Source organism: Physeter macrocephalus, chromosome 2, assembly GCF_002837175.3.
Source record: "Physeter macrocephalus isolate SW-GA chromosome 2, ASM283717v5, whole genome shotgun sequence".
NCBI classification, from domain to species: domain Eukaryota; kingdom Metazoa; phylum Chordata; class Mammalia; order Artiodactyla; family Physeteridae; genus Physeter; species Physeter macrocephalus.
The window spans coordinates 11,825,470-11,842,060 of record NC_041215.1 but is presented as its reverse complement, the minus strand read 5'-3'; the positions used below and the strand labels follow the sequence as shown (position 1 = coordinate 11,842,060).

Genomic DNA, 16,591 nt, shown 5'->3' with positions numbered 1-16,591 from the left:
CCGGAGCCTGTGCTCCGCCACGGGAGAGGCCACGACAGTTTGAGGCCCGCATACCACAAAAAAAAAAAAAAAAAAAAAAAGTGGTGGGTGCCCAGGCTTCTCTCCAATTTGACTATGTTGACTTAAAAGAATATATGCACAACGTGAGAGTGGCAAGTTAAGTTTTATTTGGGGCAAAATGAGGACTGCAGCCCGGGAGACAGCGTTTCAGAAAACTCTGAGAAACTGCTCCAAGGAGATGAGGGGAGGAGCTAGGATATATAGGAGTTTTGCAACAAAGAGCAAGTAATTGGGAACATCAAAAGATTGTTGTTAAATAAAGAGAACCAGATATCTCAAGGTAAGGAATTTAGTGCTTCTATGTATGGGAAGATGCAAGAGTCTGGACTCACTGAAGTCATTCCTTCGATATGCACCTTAGCTATCTGGGGCCAGTATTTTCACATCCTGAGTTTCCTCAGCGCTCACAGCAGGGAGTGGCTGCAGTCTGATGGCTGCTAGATGGCAGGTATTCTTTTCAGCCCTGAGTTTCCTCAGGCCTCACCAGCTCACGTTGGAGGGCTGCAATTATTGGTGACTGTGACATCCTTTGTTTATCGATATGGCAGGAAATATTCCATTTATAAATATTCCATTTATCAACTACAAATTGGAGGTTCCCATGACTTCCTCCTCCATGGATTCCATTATCTGGTAGAACAGCTCACAGAACTCAGGGAAACTATTTACTTACTGTTTACCAGTTTATTATAAAAGGATATAATAAAAGATATAGATGAACATCCAGATGGAAGAAATGTGTAGGGCAAGGTATGTGAGAAGAGGCACAGAGCTACCATGCCCTCTCTTGGTCCAACACTCTCCCATCACCTCCATGTGTTTACTAACCCAGAAGCTCCCCAAGCTCCATTCTATGGGGATTTTTATGGAGACTTCATCATGTAGGCATGATCAATTATTAAATCCATTTCCAGCCCCTCTCTCCTCTCTGAAATTGGGAGTGGAGCTGAAAATTCCCTGCTTCTAATCATGGTTTGGTCTTTCTGGTGACAAGCCCCCATCCAGGAGCCATCATGGAGCCCACCAAGAGTCACTTCACTAGAAAAAAAAAATGCTGCTATCACTCAGGACATTCCAAGGAATTTAGGAACGTGGTGTCAGGAGCCAGGGTCAAAGACCAAACATTAGAACAAAAGATGCTCATAGTGCTCTTATCACTTAGGAACTTACAAGCGTTTTTAGAAGCTCTGTGTAGGAACTGGGGATGGAGACTAACATATATATTTTCCATTAGCTCACGGCATCCATTCATCACAGTGCCAAATGTACTGACTATATTTCTTATTTTCTGTATTTTTAATGCTCTGGCATTAGTATCCTGACTGACTGGGGTAAAACTGCCCCTTCAAGGGCTAGTCAAGTTTTAAAGATAGCTAGGGCTCACTTGGGAGCACACCTTTCATATGCAAACTAACCAATCCAGAGCCCACACCACCAAACACCTCCTATAGCTAACTCTCACATACTAAGCCAATATTCCCTTGCCCAGATCAACCCAGGGCCAGGTACCAGACAATGAGGGACAGCTTCTATGCCCCAAAGCCCACCAGAATTATTTAAACTAGTCAATCCTAAACTGTTTATTCTGTTCTGCTTCATCTTTCCCATAGAAACCCAAATAAAAGCTCTGGCTCTCTCCTCTCCTTTCTGCCTCCTGACTAAAACTGGTCCTTCCCCATGTGGCCCTGTGTGGCATGTCATGCCCCATTCTCTTGAGAAATATAATGTAGTAAATTCTTCTTTCAAGGGTGTTGTTATTCAGTCACCTCCATAATTTAAAATCCCATGGGGGGACTTCCCTGGTGATGCAGTGGTTAAGAATCTGCCTGCCAATGCAGGGGACATGGGTTTGAGCCCTGGTCCGGGAAGATCTCACATGCCACGGAGCAACTAAGCCCGTGCGCCGCAACTACTGAGCCTGCGTGCTGCAACTACTGCAGCCCAAGCGCTAGAGCCCATGCTCCGCAACAAGAGAAGCCACCGAAATGAGAAGCCCGTGCACTGCAACAAACAGTAGCCCCCACTCACCACAACTACAGCACAGCAACGAAGACACAGAGCAGCCAAAAAAAAAAAAAATCCCATGGGTACAATTATTGATACAATAGAACACTCCACTGAACAGATGCAGAAAGCACAATCTTCTCAAGTAGACCTGGAACATTCTCCAGGACAGGGCTATAAAACAACTAACACCATACTAAGTATGTGTTCTGACTACAACAGAGTTTAATCAGAAGTCAACAATAGAAGGAAATTTGAGAAAGTCACAAATATTTGGAAATTAAACAACACAATTACAAATAATCCATGTGTCAAAGAAGAAATCACAAATATAATTGGAAAGTGTTTTGAGCTGGATGAAAATGAAAACAGAATAACAAAAGTAATGGAATGCAGCTACAGCAGTGTGTAAAGGGAAATTTATAGCTGCAAATGCCTATGTTAGAACAGAATGATCTGAAATCAATACTTTAAGCTTCAACTTTAAGAAAAATAGAAAAAGAAGAGCAACCTGAGCCCAAAGCAAGTGAAAAGAATGAAATAATAAAGATGATGATGGAAATCACTGAAATTTAAAAAAAAAATAGAAAAAATAGAGAATATCGAATGATATCAAGTTGTTCTTTGAAAAGATAAAAATAATTTTGACAAAATGTTAGTTTTACTGACCAAGAAAAAAAAAAGCACAAATTGCCAAAATGAAAGAGGAAACATTATAACCAATTTTAATAATTAAAAGGATAATAAGGGAATGCCTTAAACAACTTTATGTCAGAAAATTAGACAACTTAGATGAAATGGGCAAATTCCTAGAAAGACAAACATTGCTTAAGGTATGAAAGGTATGAAAAATCTGAACAGGCCCTAACAAATAAAGAAATCAAAATAGTAATTAAAAATCTTCCCAGAAAGAGAAGCCTAGAATCAGATAGCTTCCCTGGAGAATTCCACAAAACATTGAACAAGGAAACAACAGCAATCCTTCACAAACTCTTTCAAAAAACAATCGAGGAAACAAAGACACCACAAGAAAACTACAGACCAATATCTCTCCTAAGTATGGATGTAAAAATCCTGAACAAAACATTAGCAAATGGAATCCAGCAGCATATTAAAAAGAATCAGATGGGATTTAGCCCAGGAATATAAGGTTGGTTTGATATCTGAAAATCAGTTATGTAGTACATAGAATAGAAATAGACAGGAGGGGTATTTCTGAGGTAATGGAAATTCTCTAATAATCGATTGTGGTGATGGATTTAGTAGAAATTGCACATTTGAAGCAGCTTAATTTTATGGTATGAAAATTACACCACAATAAGGTTGTTACAAAACATGAGTGATAGGAAGAGAAAGGTCTGGGCTGTGCAGGGTTCAATGCAGGCGTCCTGGGTAGGGACGGTGCAGAGGGTCAGGCGGGCTCACAGGTGGCTCTGTGCCACCTTCGTCAGGAGGAGTGGCGTGCGAGACAGGGGAGGTGGGATGATGCGGGGAACCGCAAGGGGAGGGTGGGGAGGAGCACACAGACCTCGGTACTCAGAGGGGTGTGGAGGTGGGGCATGCGGGACATGGGGGACAGGGCCGCAGCGGGGATGTGAGGACGAAGGGAAGTCCTGCAGGGCACGGAGAGGCAGAAGGCGCAGGGACACGAAGGATGTGTGGGGCGCAACGGGGCAGCGTGGAGGGACATGGGATGGACATGGAGGAGTGCTAGGCGCGAACGGTACCGGGGGTGGGGTGGGGTTGCGGGCAGGAAGGGCACACTGAGGGGGCAGGGGTCGAGGAGGGCACGGGGCTCCATGGGGGAGCGCAGGAGCTTGGGGACTCAGGGGGTTCCGGGGGTGTGCATGGGGTGCGGGGCATCAGGAAGCAGCCAGCAGTCGCACGCAGCGCAGATAGGACTGGGCAGTCCTAGACCCTCGCAGCTCCCGGCGCCCGGGTGCAGGTGGTGCGGATACTACCTGAGGTGCCCTCAGAACCACCAGCTGGGATGTAGTTCTCAGGACTTTCGGATACTGGGGTCATTGCTGCGGTAGGGCATGCGCGGCTGAAGACGGGTGCAGGGCGCGACGTCTCGCCCTGCAGGTCGCCGGCCAGGCTCCACTCTGGGAATGATTTCCAACGTGCGCCAAGAGTGACGGGGTGCACAGTGCACATTGCTCGACCAGGAAGTTAATGAAAATCACTGAATTCTACATTTACAAACCAGTGAGGTTGGGGGTATGAAAATTAGGCAGTAAAGTTATTTAAAATCCCAGTTCTGTTCCAGGTGACTTAGCCCTCCTCTCCTGTTGTCTCAGGTGTGAAATGGGATGTTACCACACAGACTTGCTATGAGATGTGATGAGTTAATGTGGAGGAAGCAAGTGAAAAAGGACCCTTTGTCTTTTAACCCAATCTTGTGGATACATTACATGCCCAGGAGAGGTACAGATGAGGAAGCAAAAGAGACTGACCACAGACATAGACCCAGGACTGCTGTTTTTATTTTTCACACATTCTTTTGACCGCACTTAAGTATTGTAGTAGCCACTCCCTCCTCCTTCTGAGGTCTCCGCCGTGCCATCCTGAGTAATTGCTTTTTAAGCACTGATCAACCCAGAATGATTTTTATCTTCACAGCTTCTTTCCCGTCTCCCCGTTGGTCTGCTGGCTGAGTCACCTAGGGGGAGAGGTTCTGGGCATTTAAAAACTTGGTAGGCAATACTTATGGTTGTTTTGGAAGCCCCAGGAATGGCTGACCACATCCTGCACTGCCCTGGCTTACTCTACATCAATCCAGCTTTATTTTCCTCCAGAATGCTTATCAACTACCCAAGTAGGAGTTCACCAACTAATAGCATATGAGCTCAGCTGCTGCTAGTGTAGGAGATCAACTGCTGTGTAAATCATCTGTTGCTAGCACAACAGGGGTCACCAACTGCCAGCACTGACTGCCAACTCAAGAGCTCCCCTAGTGCCAGTGTAGGAGATCATCTACTACCAGTGTAGGGGCTCACCCACTGTAGGATAGATATGTCATAGATTGTTAGCCGTCACTCACAAACATATCAGGGCACGTGCAGGAGCTTGCATGTTCATTGTGGTCTCTGAACCTAGAACACAGGGTGGTACCCTGGGGATGAAGGAAGTCAGCAGGAGTAACCTTTGTGAAGCTGAAAATCAGTCTGTTTGCCAACAGGTATCACTGAAGCTCTTTTTTTTTTTCTCTCGACTGGTGGATGGTAGCAACACATCACCCCAAAACATCTCATTTGGCATTAAGGTTATGTAACCAAGCAGGACCCTGCGAGGCTTTCCTGGGACAGACCCTTCCCCCCCATATCCTATGATATCTGATGCACATTTCCTGAGTTGTTTCACAAATGCTAAAACCACCACCAAATGGAAGAAATTAACTACTTGATGATCATGAGCCCCCAGACCTACTGGAGCCTAAGGTTGATAATGTTAACCACCCTGTTACCTCACCATTAACCAATCAGAGAATTGTGCAGGAGCTGATCACATACCCTGAGATTCCCCCCTCCCTCACCTGGCCTTTAAAAATGCCTTGCTGAAACCCTTCAGGGGGAGTTCGGGGTTTTAGAGCCACCCGTCACAACCCGGTGTTAGTGGATTGGATTTACTACGCATGGTCGAGCAGACCCAAGTTTGGTTTGGTAACAATTATTTTGAGCTGGAGATGTTGAGAAGCAAATACAAGCTCCCTGCCTTTCCCCATCTATCTAAAAGCAGGACACACATTTACAGAGGTATTCCTGTCCCCTCTCCACAGGAAAGATTTGGAGACAATTCTAATCTTATCAGTTTGGAGATGGCACAGGGCTGGGGCAGGGGGGACGGCGCAGGGTAGGATCTACATATAACAAACCTTACTAACTAGCATTAGGTACCATTAGTTTACCTGTTCCTTTTACGACCCTGGAAGCCTAAAACTGCTTTCCCTGTCATTTCTGCATAAACGTTGTTCTTTATTGAAGTTGCTATCTAAGCCAGAGATCTAAGCTGCTGCTCTAAATTACTCATTTTCCTGGGGTTTCTCCTATGCATACCTGAGGTATACATGTCAATACACGTCTTTGTTTTTCTCTTGTTTAGCTTTGTTACAGGGTCTCAGCCAAGAACTCAGAAGGGTTGAGGGAAAATGATTTTTCCTCCCTTACACTTTGTTCTAAAGCCACAGCCAGAGGCATCTTGGCGTCCTCAGGGCAGTTGTGTGTTCATTTATTAAACTCATGAGGCTGTCCCACAGGCTAGGTTTCCAGTGGCCATTGTGGAAGTCTCAAACCTTAAAGTCCAAATCTTGCTCCAGGCAGCAGCCAAACACTATGCTCAGATTCTCAACAGGAAGTGAAGCAGTGGGCCCCGTTCCTTGGGAAATCATATGGGAATAATTCCCCAGCCAAAAACATGGCCAGACCCCTGACTCAACTGAGAAAATACTTCCCTCTGTGTACATAATTTGAAGGAACTGTTGTTCAAGATATTCAAAAGTGGTGTATACATAGTAACAATAACAAAAAAGCCCAAGAATGGGAGAATGAGTAAATAATCAAGTAAATGAAAAAATACTGGCTATTGAACACAGTGGAACATGGGAAATGTTTATCAGGTTATCTGAAAAAAAATGCCCACAGTACCTGCATGAAATGAACACACGTGTTGAGCCAAAGAACATGGAGACCATACCTGGGAGTTGCGGTGCTTGTGTGGGCAGCAGCTGCATCCCCGACTTTACCAGTGAGCGTCTTGTTTCTGTATCCCCTCCCAGAGGGTGGGCCCTCTGGAGGACTTCCCCACCCCGCAACCTTAAAGATAAGGGGACTACAGACAACTGTTAGTTTATTTACTATGAGAATGGTCCTTACAATTAATAAAAATCTAGGGGGTGCAGAGACGCTGCATCACACCTTCTTGAGAAGGGTGAAGAAGCGTCAAAACTTAAAACAAAAATGAACCCCGGACTTTGTAAGCCAGGGCTCTCTGTGGCCTCCCCCCCACCCCCAGGCAGGACTGAGACTCTGGGTTCTGAGTTCAGGGACCACGCCCACGGGCCACTAAAGAGGCATTTGAGAGGGCAACACCAGCTTGCTCTTCTCAGTGCCGCTCGAATGGAAACAGTGAGGTGTCATTTCTGAGCCTCACACTCACCTCCAGCCCCTCAGACCTCCCACAACTGAACCTCTGCACTGGGAACCAGGGAAGGAGCTTTTTCCAGAAGCCCTGAGTGGGCCATGTTCAGGGGGATTTGAGGGCATCTGTGTGTCCTAGTTAATGAACCACTTTATTCAGTGACTTGCTCCCAGTTCCCTCCCTGTGGCCTTTCCCACATCACCTGTCACCTGAGGACTCTGCTGCACCCCAGTTAATCTGAGGCAACTACATCCAGACCCACCCCCCCACCAGTTTGGACCAGACTCCAAGACAGGCTGGTGGGCTTGGAGCCACCTCTTGGCCAGCAGTCTCACAAGACAGCAGCTTTCTCAAGGTGTGGCCCCAGGGTTTGGGGAGGTGCTCAGACTGCAGCCTGAGAGTTCTGCAGGCCCTGCTGTCTCACCCCAGACTGAGGCTGGGTGGGGCAAGCTGGTGAGGCTCCTGGAACCAGAGCTACCAGGGCCCTAGGCTCAGGGCTCTGCAAAGGACTGTGTGTGATGCACTGGTGAATGGGGTCTCAGCACCTGATGACCTTGGAGAGTCCCCCGAGGGAGGACAGCCCAGCCCGCACACACTCACACATGGCTTCCTGGGAGTGGCAGTGACAGAGTTCAGTTTGCTACACGCATCCGAGTGGCATTACGAGTGTTTTCCATAGCTCAGAGGACAAGCACCCTCTTCTCAGGTTTTTCAAGTGTCTCGAAGAGTCGGAAGGTAGGACAAGGGGCTATGAGAGGCCTGCTCACTGGGGAGCCAGCATGTCCCCGGGCCCACCTTTCGGCCTGCAGATGGTCATAGGGGTTGGGCTGCTGGACAGAGGTGAGAAGAGGGCCCGCAGGGTCCCCGAGAAAGGCGTCTCAGGAAAGGTATACAAGAGCGACCCATCGTTGGCACTGTAGAAGGACAGATGTCCAGCCTCGTAGTCCAGAAAGATGCCCACACGCCGGGGTGGGTCTCGGAGAGGGGCAAAAGCCCGCTCGGAGGAGTTGTAGTAGCTCCCCAGGAACACCAGGATCCAGAACCCGTTACCAGCGAACAGCTCGCCCTTCTCCTTGCGGTTGGCGTTCTCTCTGCAGACGCCCAGGGCCCAGCTGGCCCGCTCCCCGACCTCCACCTCCCAGTAGTGGCGGCCCGAGGTCAAGGGCTCCCGGCCCAGCACACAAGGCCCGGGGTCAAACCGCTCAGGGCTGTCGGGCAGGGCCTGCCGCAGGTCCCCCCGCCGCACGCTCCTCCTGTCCTCTGACAGTACCAGCTCAGGGTTGGCGGTGTCAGGATCCAGGGTCATGTCCCCTGCGGACAGAACAGTGGTCAACCCTCGAAGCTGTCTGTCCCAGACCCATACAACCTTGCAGTTTGTGACTGCCCACAAACTAACCACGCCCCTTCTCACTCAAAAAGATTCCCTAACCACTTCTAGTTGTATCTTGGAACGTTCTAGAAAGCAGTCCATGCTTCCTTGTGATTCACGCCCCTTTAGAGCACAGAAGGAAACCCTGAGTGCTTTCCGTGTCCATTCTTTTAGTGCCCAGAGAGAAGTGTGTGTGTATTCTAGGGCAGCTTTCATCCCAGACTCCACAAACCTGGGGTCCACACGGGTGCTCTGGCATCTGAATGACCCTAGGAGGGTGGTCCCACCTCTATTTTTCCTAAATGCATCAGTGAAAAGCTTGGACCTGGCCTTCCCTTAGCTGCTATCTTCTGCCCAATGGCCCTGATCCCTCCTAGTTTTTCATCCACGAACTGGGAGCCTACATGTTGTTCCTACCACAGACCCCAGCCCACCAGCAAAATCCCGGGAATGGCACTTCCTCTGGACTGGAGACAGTGTGTGGGATCCCCCCGGCCTCTGCACAGCACTCACCTCGGAACCTCCGCAAGGCCTCCACCAGCCCTGGGACCCTGCACACCGTCCTCATCTCCATGGGCACCACCTCAGGAGGCTGCAGCTTCACGTCCTGGACTCTGGAGGGGCAGTGGAGGTGTCACCCCTGCAGTGGGCCCACCTTGAACCCTGCCCACCTTCCCTTGGGAGAGTCCAAAGCTCCTACCTGCGCAGGGTGTCCCTGATATCCTGTGGGAGAGACACACACTGCGTCAGCACCCATCCCCCCAGGTGAAGGGCATGAAATGCAGCCAGGCCAGCTGAGACCACTCCCACAATGGGACATCTCAGCTGAGATGCCAAACTGCATTGCACATAAACCTGTGGTTCTTATCTCACTTCCTGGGCCAACTCGTCCTCCTTCTAGAACCTCTGCTTCCTGCAGCTTCTCCAGCAACATTCACTCATCCTTGAGGGCTGCCCCCTCTCACCCCCTAGCTGCCTGCCGAGCCCTCCCACCACTTTACTGACCATAGCCCACTTCTGCTGACTTCCCTCAATCCCCGCCACACACTTGTCCGGGATGCTTCGTGCTTCCCAGGCTTAAGATCACCCTAGGGCTCAGCAAAGGCCAAAGGACTAAATTTTAGCCCCAGGATGGCAACTGGGAGCCTCTTACTGGTCCCTGAAAGTCCACTCAGCTCTGAGGCTCCAAGGAGGGTCACCTCCCACAGGAAGCCCCCTGGGCTGCACATGCAGTATCCTTGGCTCCCACCTGCGGGCACAAATTGCAGGGGCCAGGAGCTGAGCAGATTCTTAGGGGTAGCACTGGGCCCATACAGGAATCCCTATGGGAGACCTGTTGGCTTTTTCTCTCAGCCCACTGGGCCCAAACCTTCAGAGAGCTGGGTGGTGACCCACTGGCCCGTCCCCATTAGGGCTCCCAGACAAGCGCTAACAGCAGTTCGTGTAGTTCAGCAGTGGTGTCCACTCCCTGTGTTTCATAGGAAGGAGACCAGCTGGTGAGGACCTGAGAGGTCCAGGCAAGCACCAGTCAGTCAGCCTGCTTTGCACAATGCTTCCTCCACTTTCCTGCTCTCCATTCCCATGCCTGGCCTTCCCTCGAGACCCCCCCCCCCACGGGCCCACCCCCAGGAATGGGTGCCAGCTCACCTGCAACAGCCCCAGTGCTGGTAGCTGGCAGCGCCCCTCCAGCTCAGTGATGAGCTCGGCCAGCTGGGCGCTCTGCTGTCCGAGCCGGGCCGCGCTCTCCCGCAAGGGCGGCAGCACCTCCAGCTCTTCCTCCTCCAGCCTCTGCAGCAGCCGCTGCTCCTCCTCCGCAAGCAGACGGCGCAGCCTCTCAAACTCCGTCAGCACGTTCTGCCGCTGGGTCTCCACCATCTTCTGTGGGGGTCAGGGAGGACAGCTGAGGGCCTAGGATCTGGAGCCACCCTAACCCCCAATCCGGGGTCCCCCGCATCCATCCCTCCGATCCCCAAACCAATACACCCAGGGCCCCCCATGCCTGGTCCTCCCCGACCCCCACTCCCAACCCCCAAACCCACCCTGAGGTGGGTTATACACGGGGTCTGGGGCAGGGGTGCTGCCCAGAAGCTTGAGGCTGAATGTGAACAGTGGCATCCTGCTGTGGGGGCCCTCATGCCCCCTGCCCCCACCCACATTGGGTGCCTGGCCACCTGCCTGCCACAAGGAGCAGGTCTCCTCCGCCTGGGCCTGGAACAGCAGTGCATCCTCCATTTGCTTCCGCAGATGCTCCAGGGATTTCTCCAGCTTGCCCTACAGGGAGGTGAGCCCAGAGTGACCCCGGCCAGGCCAGGCCTCCAGGCTGGGCCGTATACCTGCTCCCACCTGCCCAACCCCAGCTAAGCCTGAACTCAGCTGGCAGGGACTAGTTGTGGAAAACTGGGCCTGGGACATGACAGGTGGAGCAAGCTCAAATTTGCCAGGAGATGCCCTCTAAACTGGTGTGGCCCTCCCACCACTGCCCTAACCAGCTACTTCCCCTTGCCTGAATATCCTTTCTTCTGTTGTTCCCACCCCACCCTAATCTCAGGGCAACCTTCCCACAATCCAACTTCCCACTGCATCACCACCTTCTTTCTTCCAAACTCCTTCGTTTCTCTCTGCCTGAACTGGGCTTGCTGGGTTTCAGCTAACTGGAACGAGCCACAGGTTGGGCACATTTGTATCCGGCTCCTTGGTCCTGATTTCAGGCCTATGACTAACATTTACTTCAACCCACACTTCAACCCTGTTTACGACACACTTGGCACCTGGGAAAGCCAGGAGGCCCGAGATGCAGGAGGATCTGAAGGACCATCACAAGAGTGACAGCAGCGCTGGTGGGGATTCCACTATTCCCTCCATCCACGTTCTAGATGCACCAGGGCCCTGGGAGGTTGCGCTTTATAGAGCCAGCACTCCCAGGCTGTGCAAATACCAGCCACAGCCCGCTGATGGCAGGTAAGGGCAGTTTGCTGGGGTATCTTCTCCAGCATTAAGACAAAGTAAGCACCAATACAGTGAAGGGTCATGCCATCCCAACACATGCCACTATGGCATCAAGATTATTTAGAGCTGAGGTGACTGGGAAACAGCAGATGCAGGAAGAGCTCTCTGCCCTCCTCCCTTCTGCCGAAACGCAGGGCATAAGTTTTCCATGAGAAAGATTCCTACCCAGTACCAGGAAGGGGAACACTCACCACCCAGAGACAAGTTGCTGACACTGAGATGAGTCTACCTAAACAAACCTTATTCAAATAACCCTGATGTTCCATTAGTTCCCCTCAATATACTTCCTTGTTCCTTTCCCACAATTTATTGGCCCTAGAAGCCCAAATCCCCTTTCTAGTTGCTTGTCTAGTTGCTTTCCCACAATTTATCATCCTTCGTTAAAATGGACTATAAGCCCGAGTCTAACCACTTGAGTTTTTCACTTTTCTGTGAAACCCTTGTACCATGTACAATTTAAAAGACTATTAAAAGTATATGTCCCTTCACCTGGTGATCTGTCACTTTAATTTGCAAGCCTCAGTCACAGAACATGAGACTTTTCCTCCCCTGATAGACAGGATTAAGTGCTACCACATGAGACTTTATCAGGTCAGCTGGGAGAGGCCTCTAGAGAGCTGCTGGTCATTCTCTGCTCTTTTGGTCACTTTCCACACCCTGATTGGGGTACTCAGTGACAGAAGTGCAAATCTGCTAGACTGATGTAAGGAGGGGGTGTTCCTGTATGCATGTTATACCTCAAAGTGAGAAGAAAACCACAAGAATTGTGTCAGGACAAGCCCAGTGATGTGGATCAGGTATAGGTTTATTGTTTTCCCAGAGGCTTGCTCTATGATAGTGACAGAGTACTGATTCTAACGTTGACTAAAGCGTGTACTTGATGCACCTCAGCAGAGAGACACTACTGGCCATAAAGCAAAATGCAAACCACCGTCAAAAAGTTTGAAAGATGCCACCCAGGTACCTAATACCTTGGGTTTCAGAAGCAAACCCACCCGCAGGAATGTAGTAGGCAGCTGGCCAGGTGAGCCAGGTAAGTGTTTGCCCTGAGGCTCTTAGCAGAGAAGGGAGTGCTGGTGTTCGTTTGTATTTTAAGGAAATGCATTTCCAGAACAGAGAAACAAGGCATCTCAGCCCGGGCTCAAAGCAGGGCTGAGCCCTGGCTTGTCAGCTGGCAGAGTATCCTACTGGGAAAGGCTGGTGGGCCCTGGCGTCTGCCTCCTAGGGCAATGGCTCTGTCCCTGCATTGATCCCTGCCTGGGGCTCTGCAGTGGCTTCCTGGCTGCCTTCCCATCTCTTCTCACCAGAACTTCAGCACTGGCGTCGGCCCCACGGCCCTGGCCTGCCCTGCCCACAACCCTCTGAGGGCTCAGAGTCCTCATCCGTGCACGTCCACCTGGGACCAGCCACCTCTGAGGTTCCCTTCCCACTTTCTCCTCTCCCGGCTCCATCCCTGTCAACGGTCAGTCAAACCTGCCCAGTCCCCGCCCCAGGCAGCCCTCCCACCGGTTCTGTGGGACCTAGACTTCAGAAAGCACGCCCCCTCCCCACGACCAGGTCCCCAGGCCAGCGCCTCACTGGTGGGCGGCGTCCGAGTCCCTCTAGGGTGCCCGTTTGGGACAGGCTACACACCCCTACACACCCCCGAGACCCGGACCAGGCTGGGACCCGAGCCCACAACCTGGGCCAGGATGCGGCCCCCAACCCCCCAGGCCCAAGCCACGCCCCCCCAACCCGCAGCGACCCCCTGCTAGGCCGTGCTCCGCCTGGACCTGCCCACACCTTGAGATCGTCGGCCGCGTCCTGCAGCGGACGCACTCGGTGCGCCCAGTGCTCCCCCGAGCGCTCGCAGGCCGCGCACAGCAGGCGCAGCTCGTCGCCGCAGAAGGCGGCCAGTGGCTCGCGGTGCGCGGCGCACACGCCCTGTGGGACGGGCGACGGAGGGTGCAGGCGCCGCGCCATCTCGGCCATCTTGGCGAGCGGTCGGTTGGGTCGCAGGTTCCTCTGCGGGGACAGCTCGCGGCACTCGGGGCACGCGTACGGGCCATCGGGCTGGCCCCAGCAGCGCCGGATGCACTCGCGGCAGAAGTTGTGGCCGCAGTCGGTCATCACCGGATCCGTAAAGTAGTCGAGGCAGATGGCGCAGGTGGCCTCCTCTTGGAGGTTGGTGGACAGGTCCGGGGCGGCCATGGCACCAGTGGAACGGAGGAGGGCAGTGTGGTCCGCCGGGTCGGGCGGTGGCCGGCCGCTGCCGGGACTGTGGGGAGCGCGCAAGGACGCGGGGTCTCCGGGGACGCGAGATGCAGGGCACCAGGGGATTCGGGGAGCTTCGGAGCGCAAGGGCTCCGGGGTCCAAGGCTGCGCGACTCCTGGGATGCGGAATATACGGCTCCGGGACTGCAGAGGCTGCGGGAACGTAGGGCCTAGGAATACCGTACGCTGGGAGGAAGAGGAGTCGAAGCGGGGGCGGAAGCAGGAAGCAGCTGGGTTTTTTTTTTTTTTTTTTTCCCCCCTCCTTTGGAACAACCCAGTTTAGCTCCGGATTGGCCGTGGCCTGTCACGCGGCCCGCGGGCCAGGCAGAATTGGAGGCTGCTCACCCGCTGACCTTGCGTCGCCGTCGCCGCCTGCGCTGCTGCCTCTGGGCTGTTGCACCGCCTGGTCTCTCCGTCGGGCCTGGGGAAAGGTGGGGTGCAGGGGCCGGGGCCAGCGGGGTGCCCCGCACGGTCACTGGGCTCTCCGCGAAGCGCAGAGACCGCGAGGACAAGGGGAAGCTGAGGCTGTGTCGTGGGCCCCCAATCGTTCCCCGTGCGCTCCTGGGTGTCTTCGCGCTTCCCCAGTCTGCGAACGGTCAGAATTTATTGGGTGAGGGGCTTGGCCCGCAGGGACTTTGGCCTTGTTGGGGTACGAGTACATTGACCAGAATTCTAGGTTTCTGGCAACTGTTACCTGGCTGTTAACGCGTCTGCAACGGCGGGGCTCAGGGGCAGGTGGTGGGGTGGGCGGTGGAGAGGGAGTGAAAAGAAAGGACCCCCTCTGATCCTCACTCTTTGAATTTTGCCCCTGCAGCTTCCCTGAGTAGAAGGGATGGAGGTGGGGAGCTCTGAGGCTTTTAGCATTTGAGCTTGAAAAATATCTTCACTTTTTCATTTTCCCCCTGTGAAGGACCCAAATATGGAATTTGTGGAGGGCAAAGAAGGTAGATATTTGAGGACTTGGCTCTGCATATAAAAACCTGAACCATGGAGGAGCCGATGAATGGCAACATTTCAAGTGGAGAGTGAGGGATATGACTAAAGAACACTGCACCACACTGTGCCTGGTACATATGTTTTTAGAAACTGACCCACTATGGAAGTTTTCTTCTCTATGAAGCACCTGTAAATATAGCCTCTAAACGTTTAACTGCTTTAATCATGATTATATTTCCGCTTTGTGAAACCACCCTGCACAGCCGATGGCTCTCAAATGCCTCATGCTGGGCAGGTGGGCCTTGCTGAGGGGGACCACATCACCTTCTGGAGAAACCAGGGCTGCCCAGGCTCCCCCTCCTTGCGCCGCTATCACTTCACCCATAGGGTCACTGTAGAGATGACCATCTGGCCCGATTTGGGGGCCCCAAGGCAGAAGAAGGGTTGCAGGGGGCCAGAGAAGGCGGGCTGGGAGTAGGTATGCAGGTGGGACACATTGTTCACATTGTAGAAGGACACCTCTCTGGCCTCGAAATCCAGGAAGATGCCCATTTGGCTGGGGGGCTCAGTCAGCATGACAGGTGTCAGGGCAGACATGGCAGGTGCATACCTCTTTCCCTTGCATAGCTGCACCACCCAGAACCCATTTTCTGGGCGCTTGGGGACCCTGCCCCTCCAGCTCACATTGTCCCTGCACATGCCCAGGGCCCACAGTGCATCACCAGTGAGGTTCATGCCCACCTCCCAGTAGTGCCTCCCTGAGGAGAAGGTCTCTTGGCCTACTGCACAGGGGTAGGCTAGGAACCTGTCCTTGCCACGGGGTGTGCCATCCATCGGGGTGCTCAGGTAGCGCCTCTGGCGGCTCTCATATAAGAGGAGGTAGGGGTATGCCGTGAAGGGGTTGGGCACCACATCCTCTGGAGACAGGCCCAGGGTGGAGGGGAGAGGGAGACCTTTCAGGCTCAGGGTGGGGAGGGTGAGGCCCTAGCAGGGGCCAAATAATCCCCCATTCATCCTAACCCGCACCCAGGCCTCCCTTTGACTGAGTTCAGCTGTGAACCTGGAGTTGCTGCATGATCCCATACCCCAACTGTGGATATTGGTGGTGCCGAGGAGATGGGACTGGGGAACCATTTGGGCATTGGGCAGTGTGGTTAAGACCACCCCCCCCCCTTTGGTGGCCCTTGCCTTGAGTGGCACTGCCAAGAGCACCTGGGCCCCCACTACTTACCTTGGAAACTCTTGAGCACCTCTATCTGCCCCAGCACTCTACAGACGGTCTTCAGCATGGTGGGGGTGGCTTCTGGGTACTGCACACTCAGGCTGTTCTTCCTCCAGTGGACACAGGTCTCCCTGTATCCTCTGGCCCTACTCGCAGTCCTCCCTGTACCCATCACCTCCTCCACCGCAGGAGGCTACGAACATGCCCAGGAGGTCCTTCACATCCTTCAAAAGGCACGGAAGGAGGAAGAGAGATTGGCAAGGTCTCATTAGGGATCTGTGGAGTTCCCGAGCACCCTGTGTCGACATTTGGCCTGTAGGGCTAGAAGGGCTTTATGATGTTTTCCCATGGCCCTGTTTGCAGTTTCCAGAGTGTAACCCTGTCTTTTGGCTGTACACAGTAAGGTATCTGACTTACCCAAGCCTCCTGCTACCCATCACAATGAATGAGGACACAGGGAAGCTGCCCTGTTCATGATGGACCATGAAGGCATGGGAGACCAAATGGTGTTTTCACCCTGTGGGCCTTGGGCCTTGAGTGGGTCAGGAGTCAGGTTAGTGGGTTGCAAACAGCTTGCTCTTTGATAGAAGACAAAGTATTCCCCC

The 16,591-nt window shown here is 52.6% G+C and overlaps 2 protein-coding genes across 2 annotated transcripts; both read right to left on the bottom strand.

Moving 5' to 3' along the window:
- Positions 1 to 4,540: 4,540 nt before the first annotated feature.
- TRIM11 (tripartite motif containing 11) lies at positions 4,541 to 14,093 on the bottom strand. The gene is made up of 6 exons (XM_007117335.4): positions 13,358 to 14,093; positions 10,745 to 10,840; positions 10,217 to 10,447; positions 9,270 to 9,292; positions 9,083 to 9,183; positions 4,541 to 8,511 (listed from the first exon to the last, which is right to left on the bottom strand). The coding sequence occupies exons 1-6, from the start codon at positions 13,763 to 13,765 to the stop codon at positions 7,964 to 7,966; spliced, it is 1,407 nt and encodes a 468-aa protein (XP_007117397.1). The 5' UTR covers positions 13,766 to 14,093; the 3' UTR covers positions 4,541 to 7,963.
- A 1,043-nt stretch (positions 14,094 to 15,136) lies between these two features.
- Positions 15,137 to 16,188, bottom strand: TRIM17 (tripartite motif containing 17). Its single transcript, XM_024116259.2, has 2 exons — positions 15,996 to 16,188; positions 15,137 to 15,681 (listed from the first exon to the last, which is right to left on the bottom strand). The coding sequence occupies exons 1-2, from the start codon at positions 16,156 to 16,158 to the stop codon at positions 15,137 to 15,139; spliced, it is 708 nt and encodes a 235-aa protein (XP_023972027.1). The 5' UTR covers positions 16,159 to 16,188.
- Between the last annotated feature and the right edge of the window lie 403 nt (positions 16,189 to 16,591).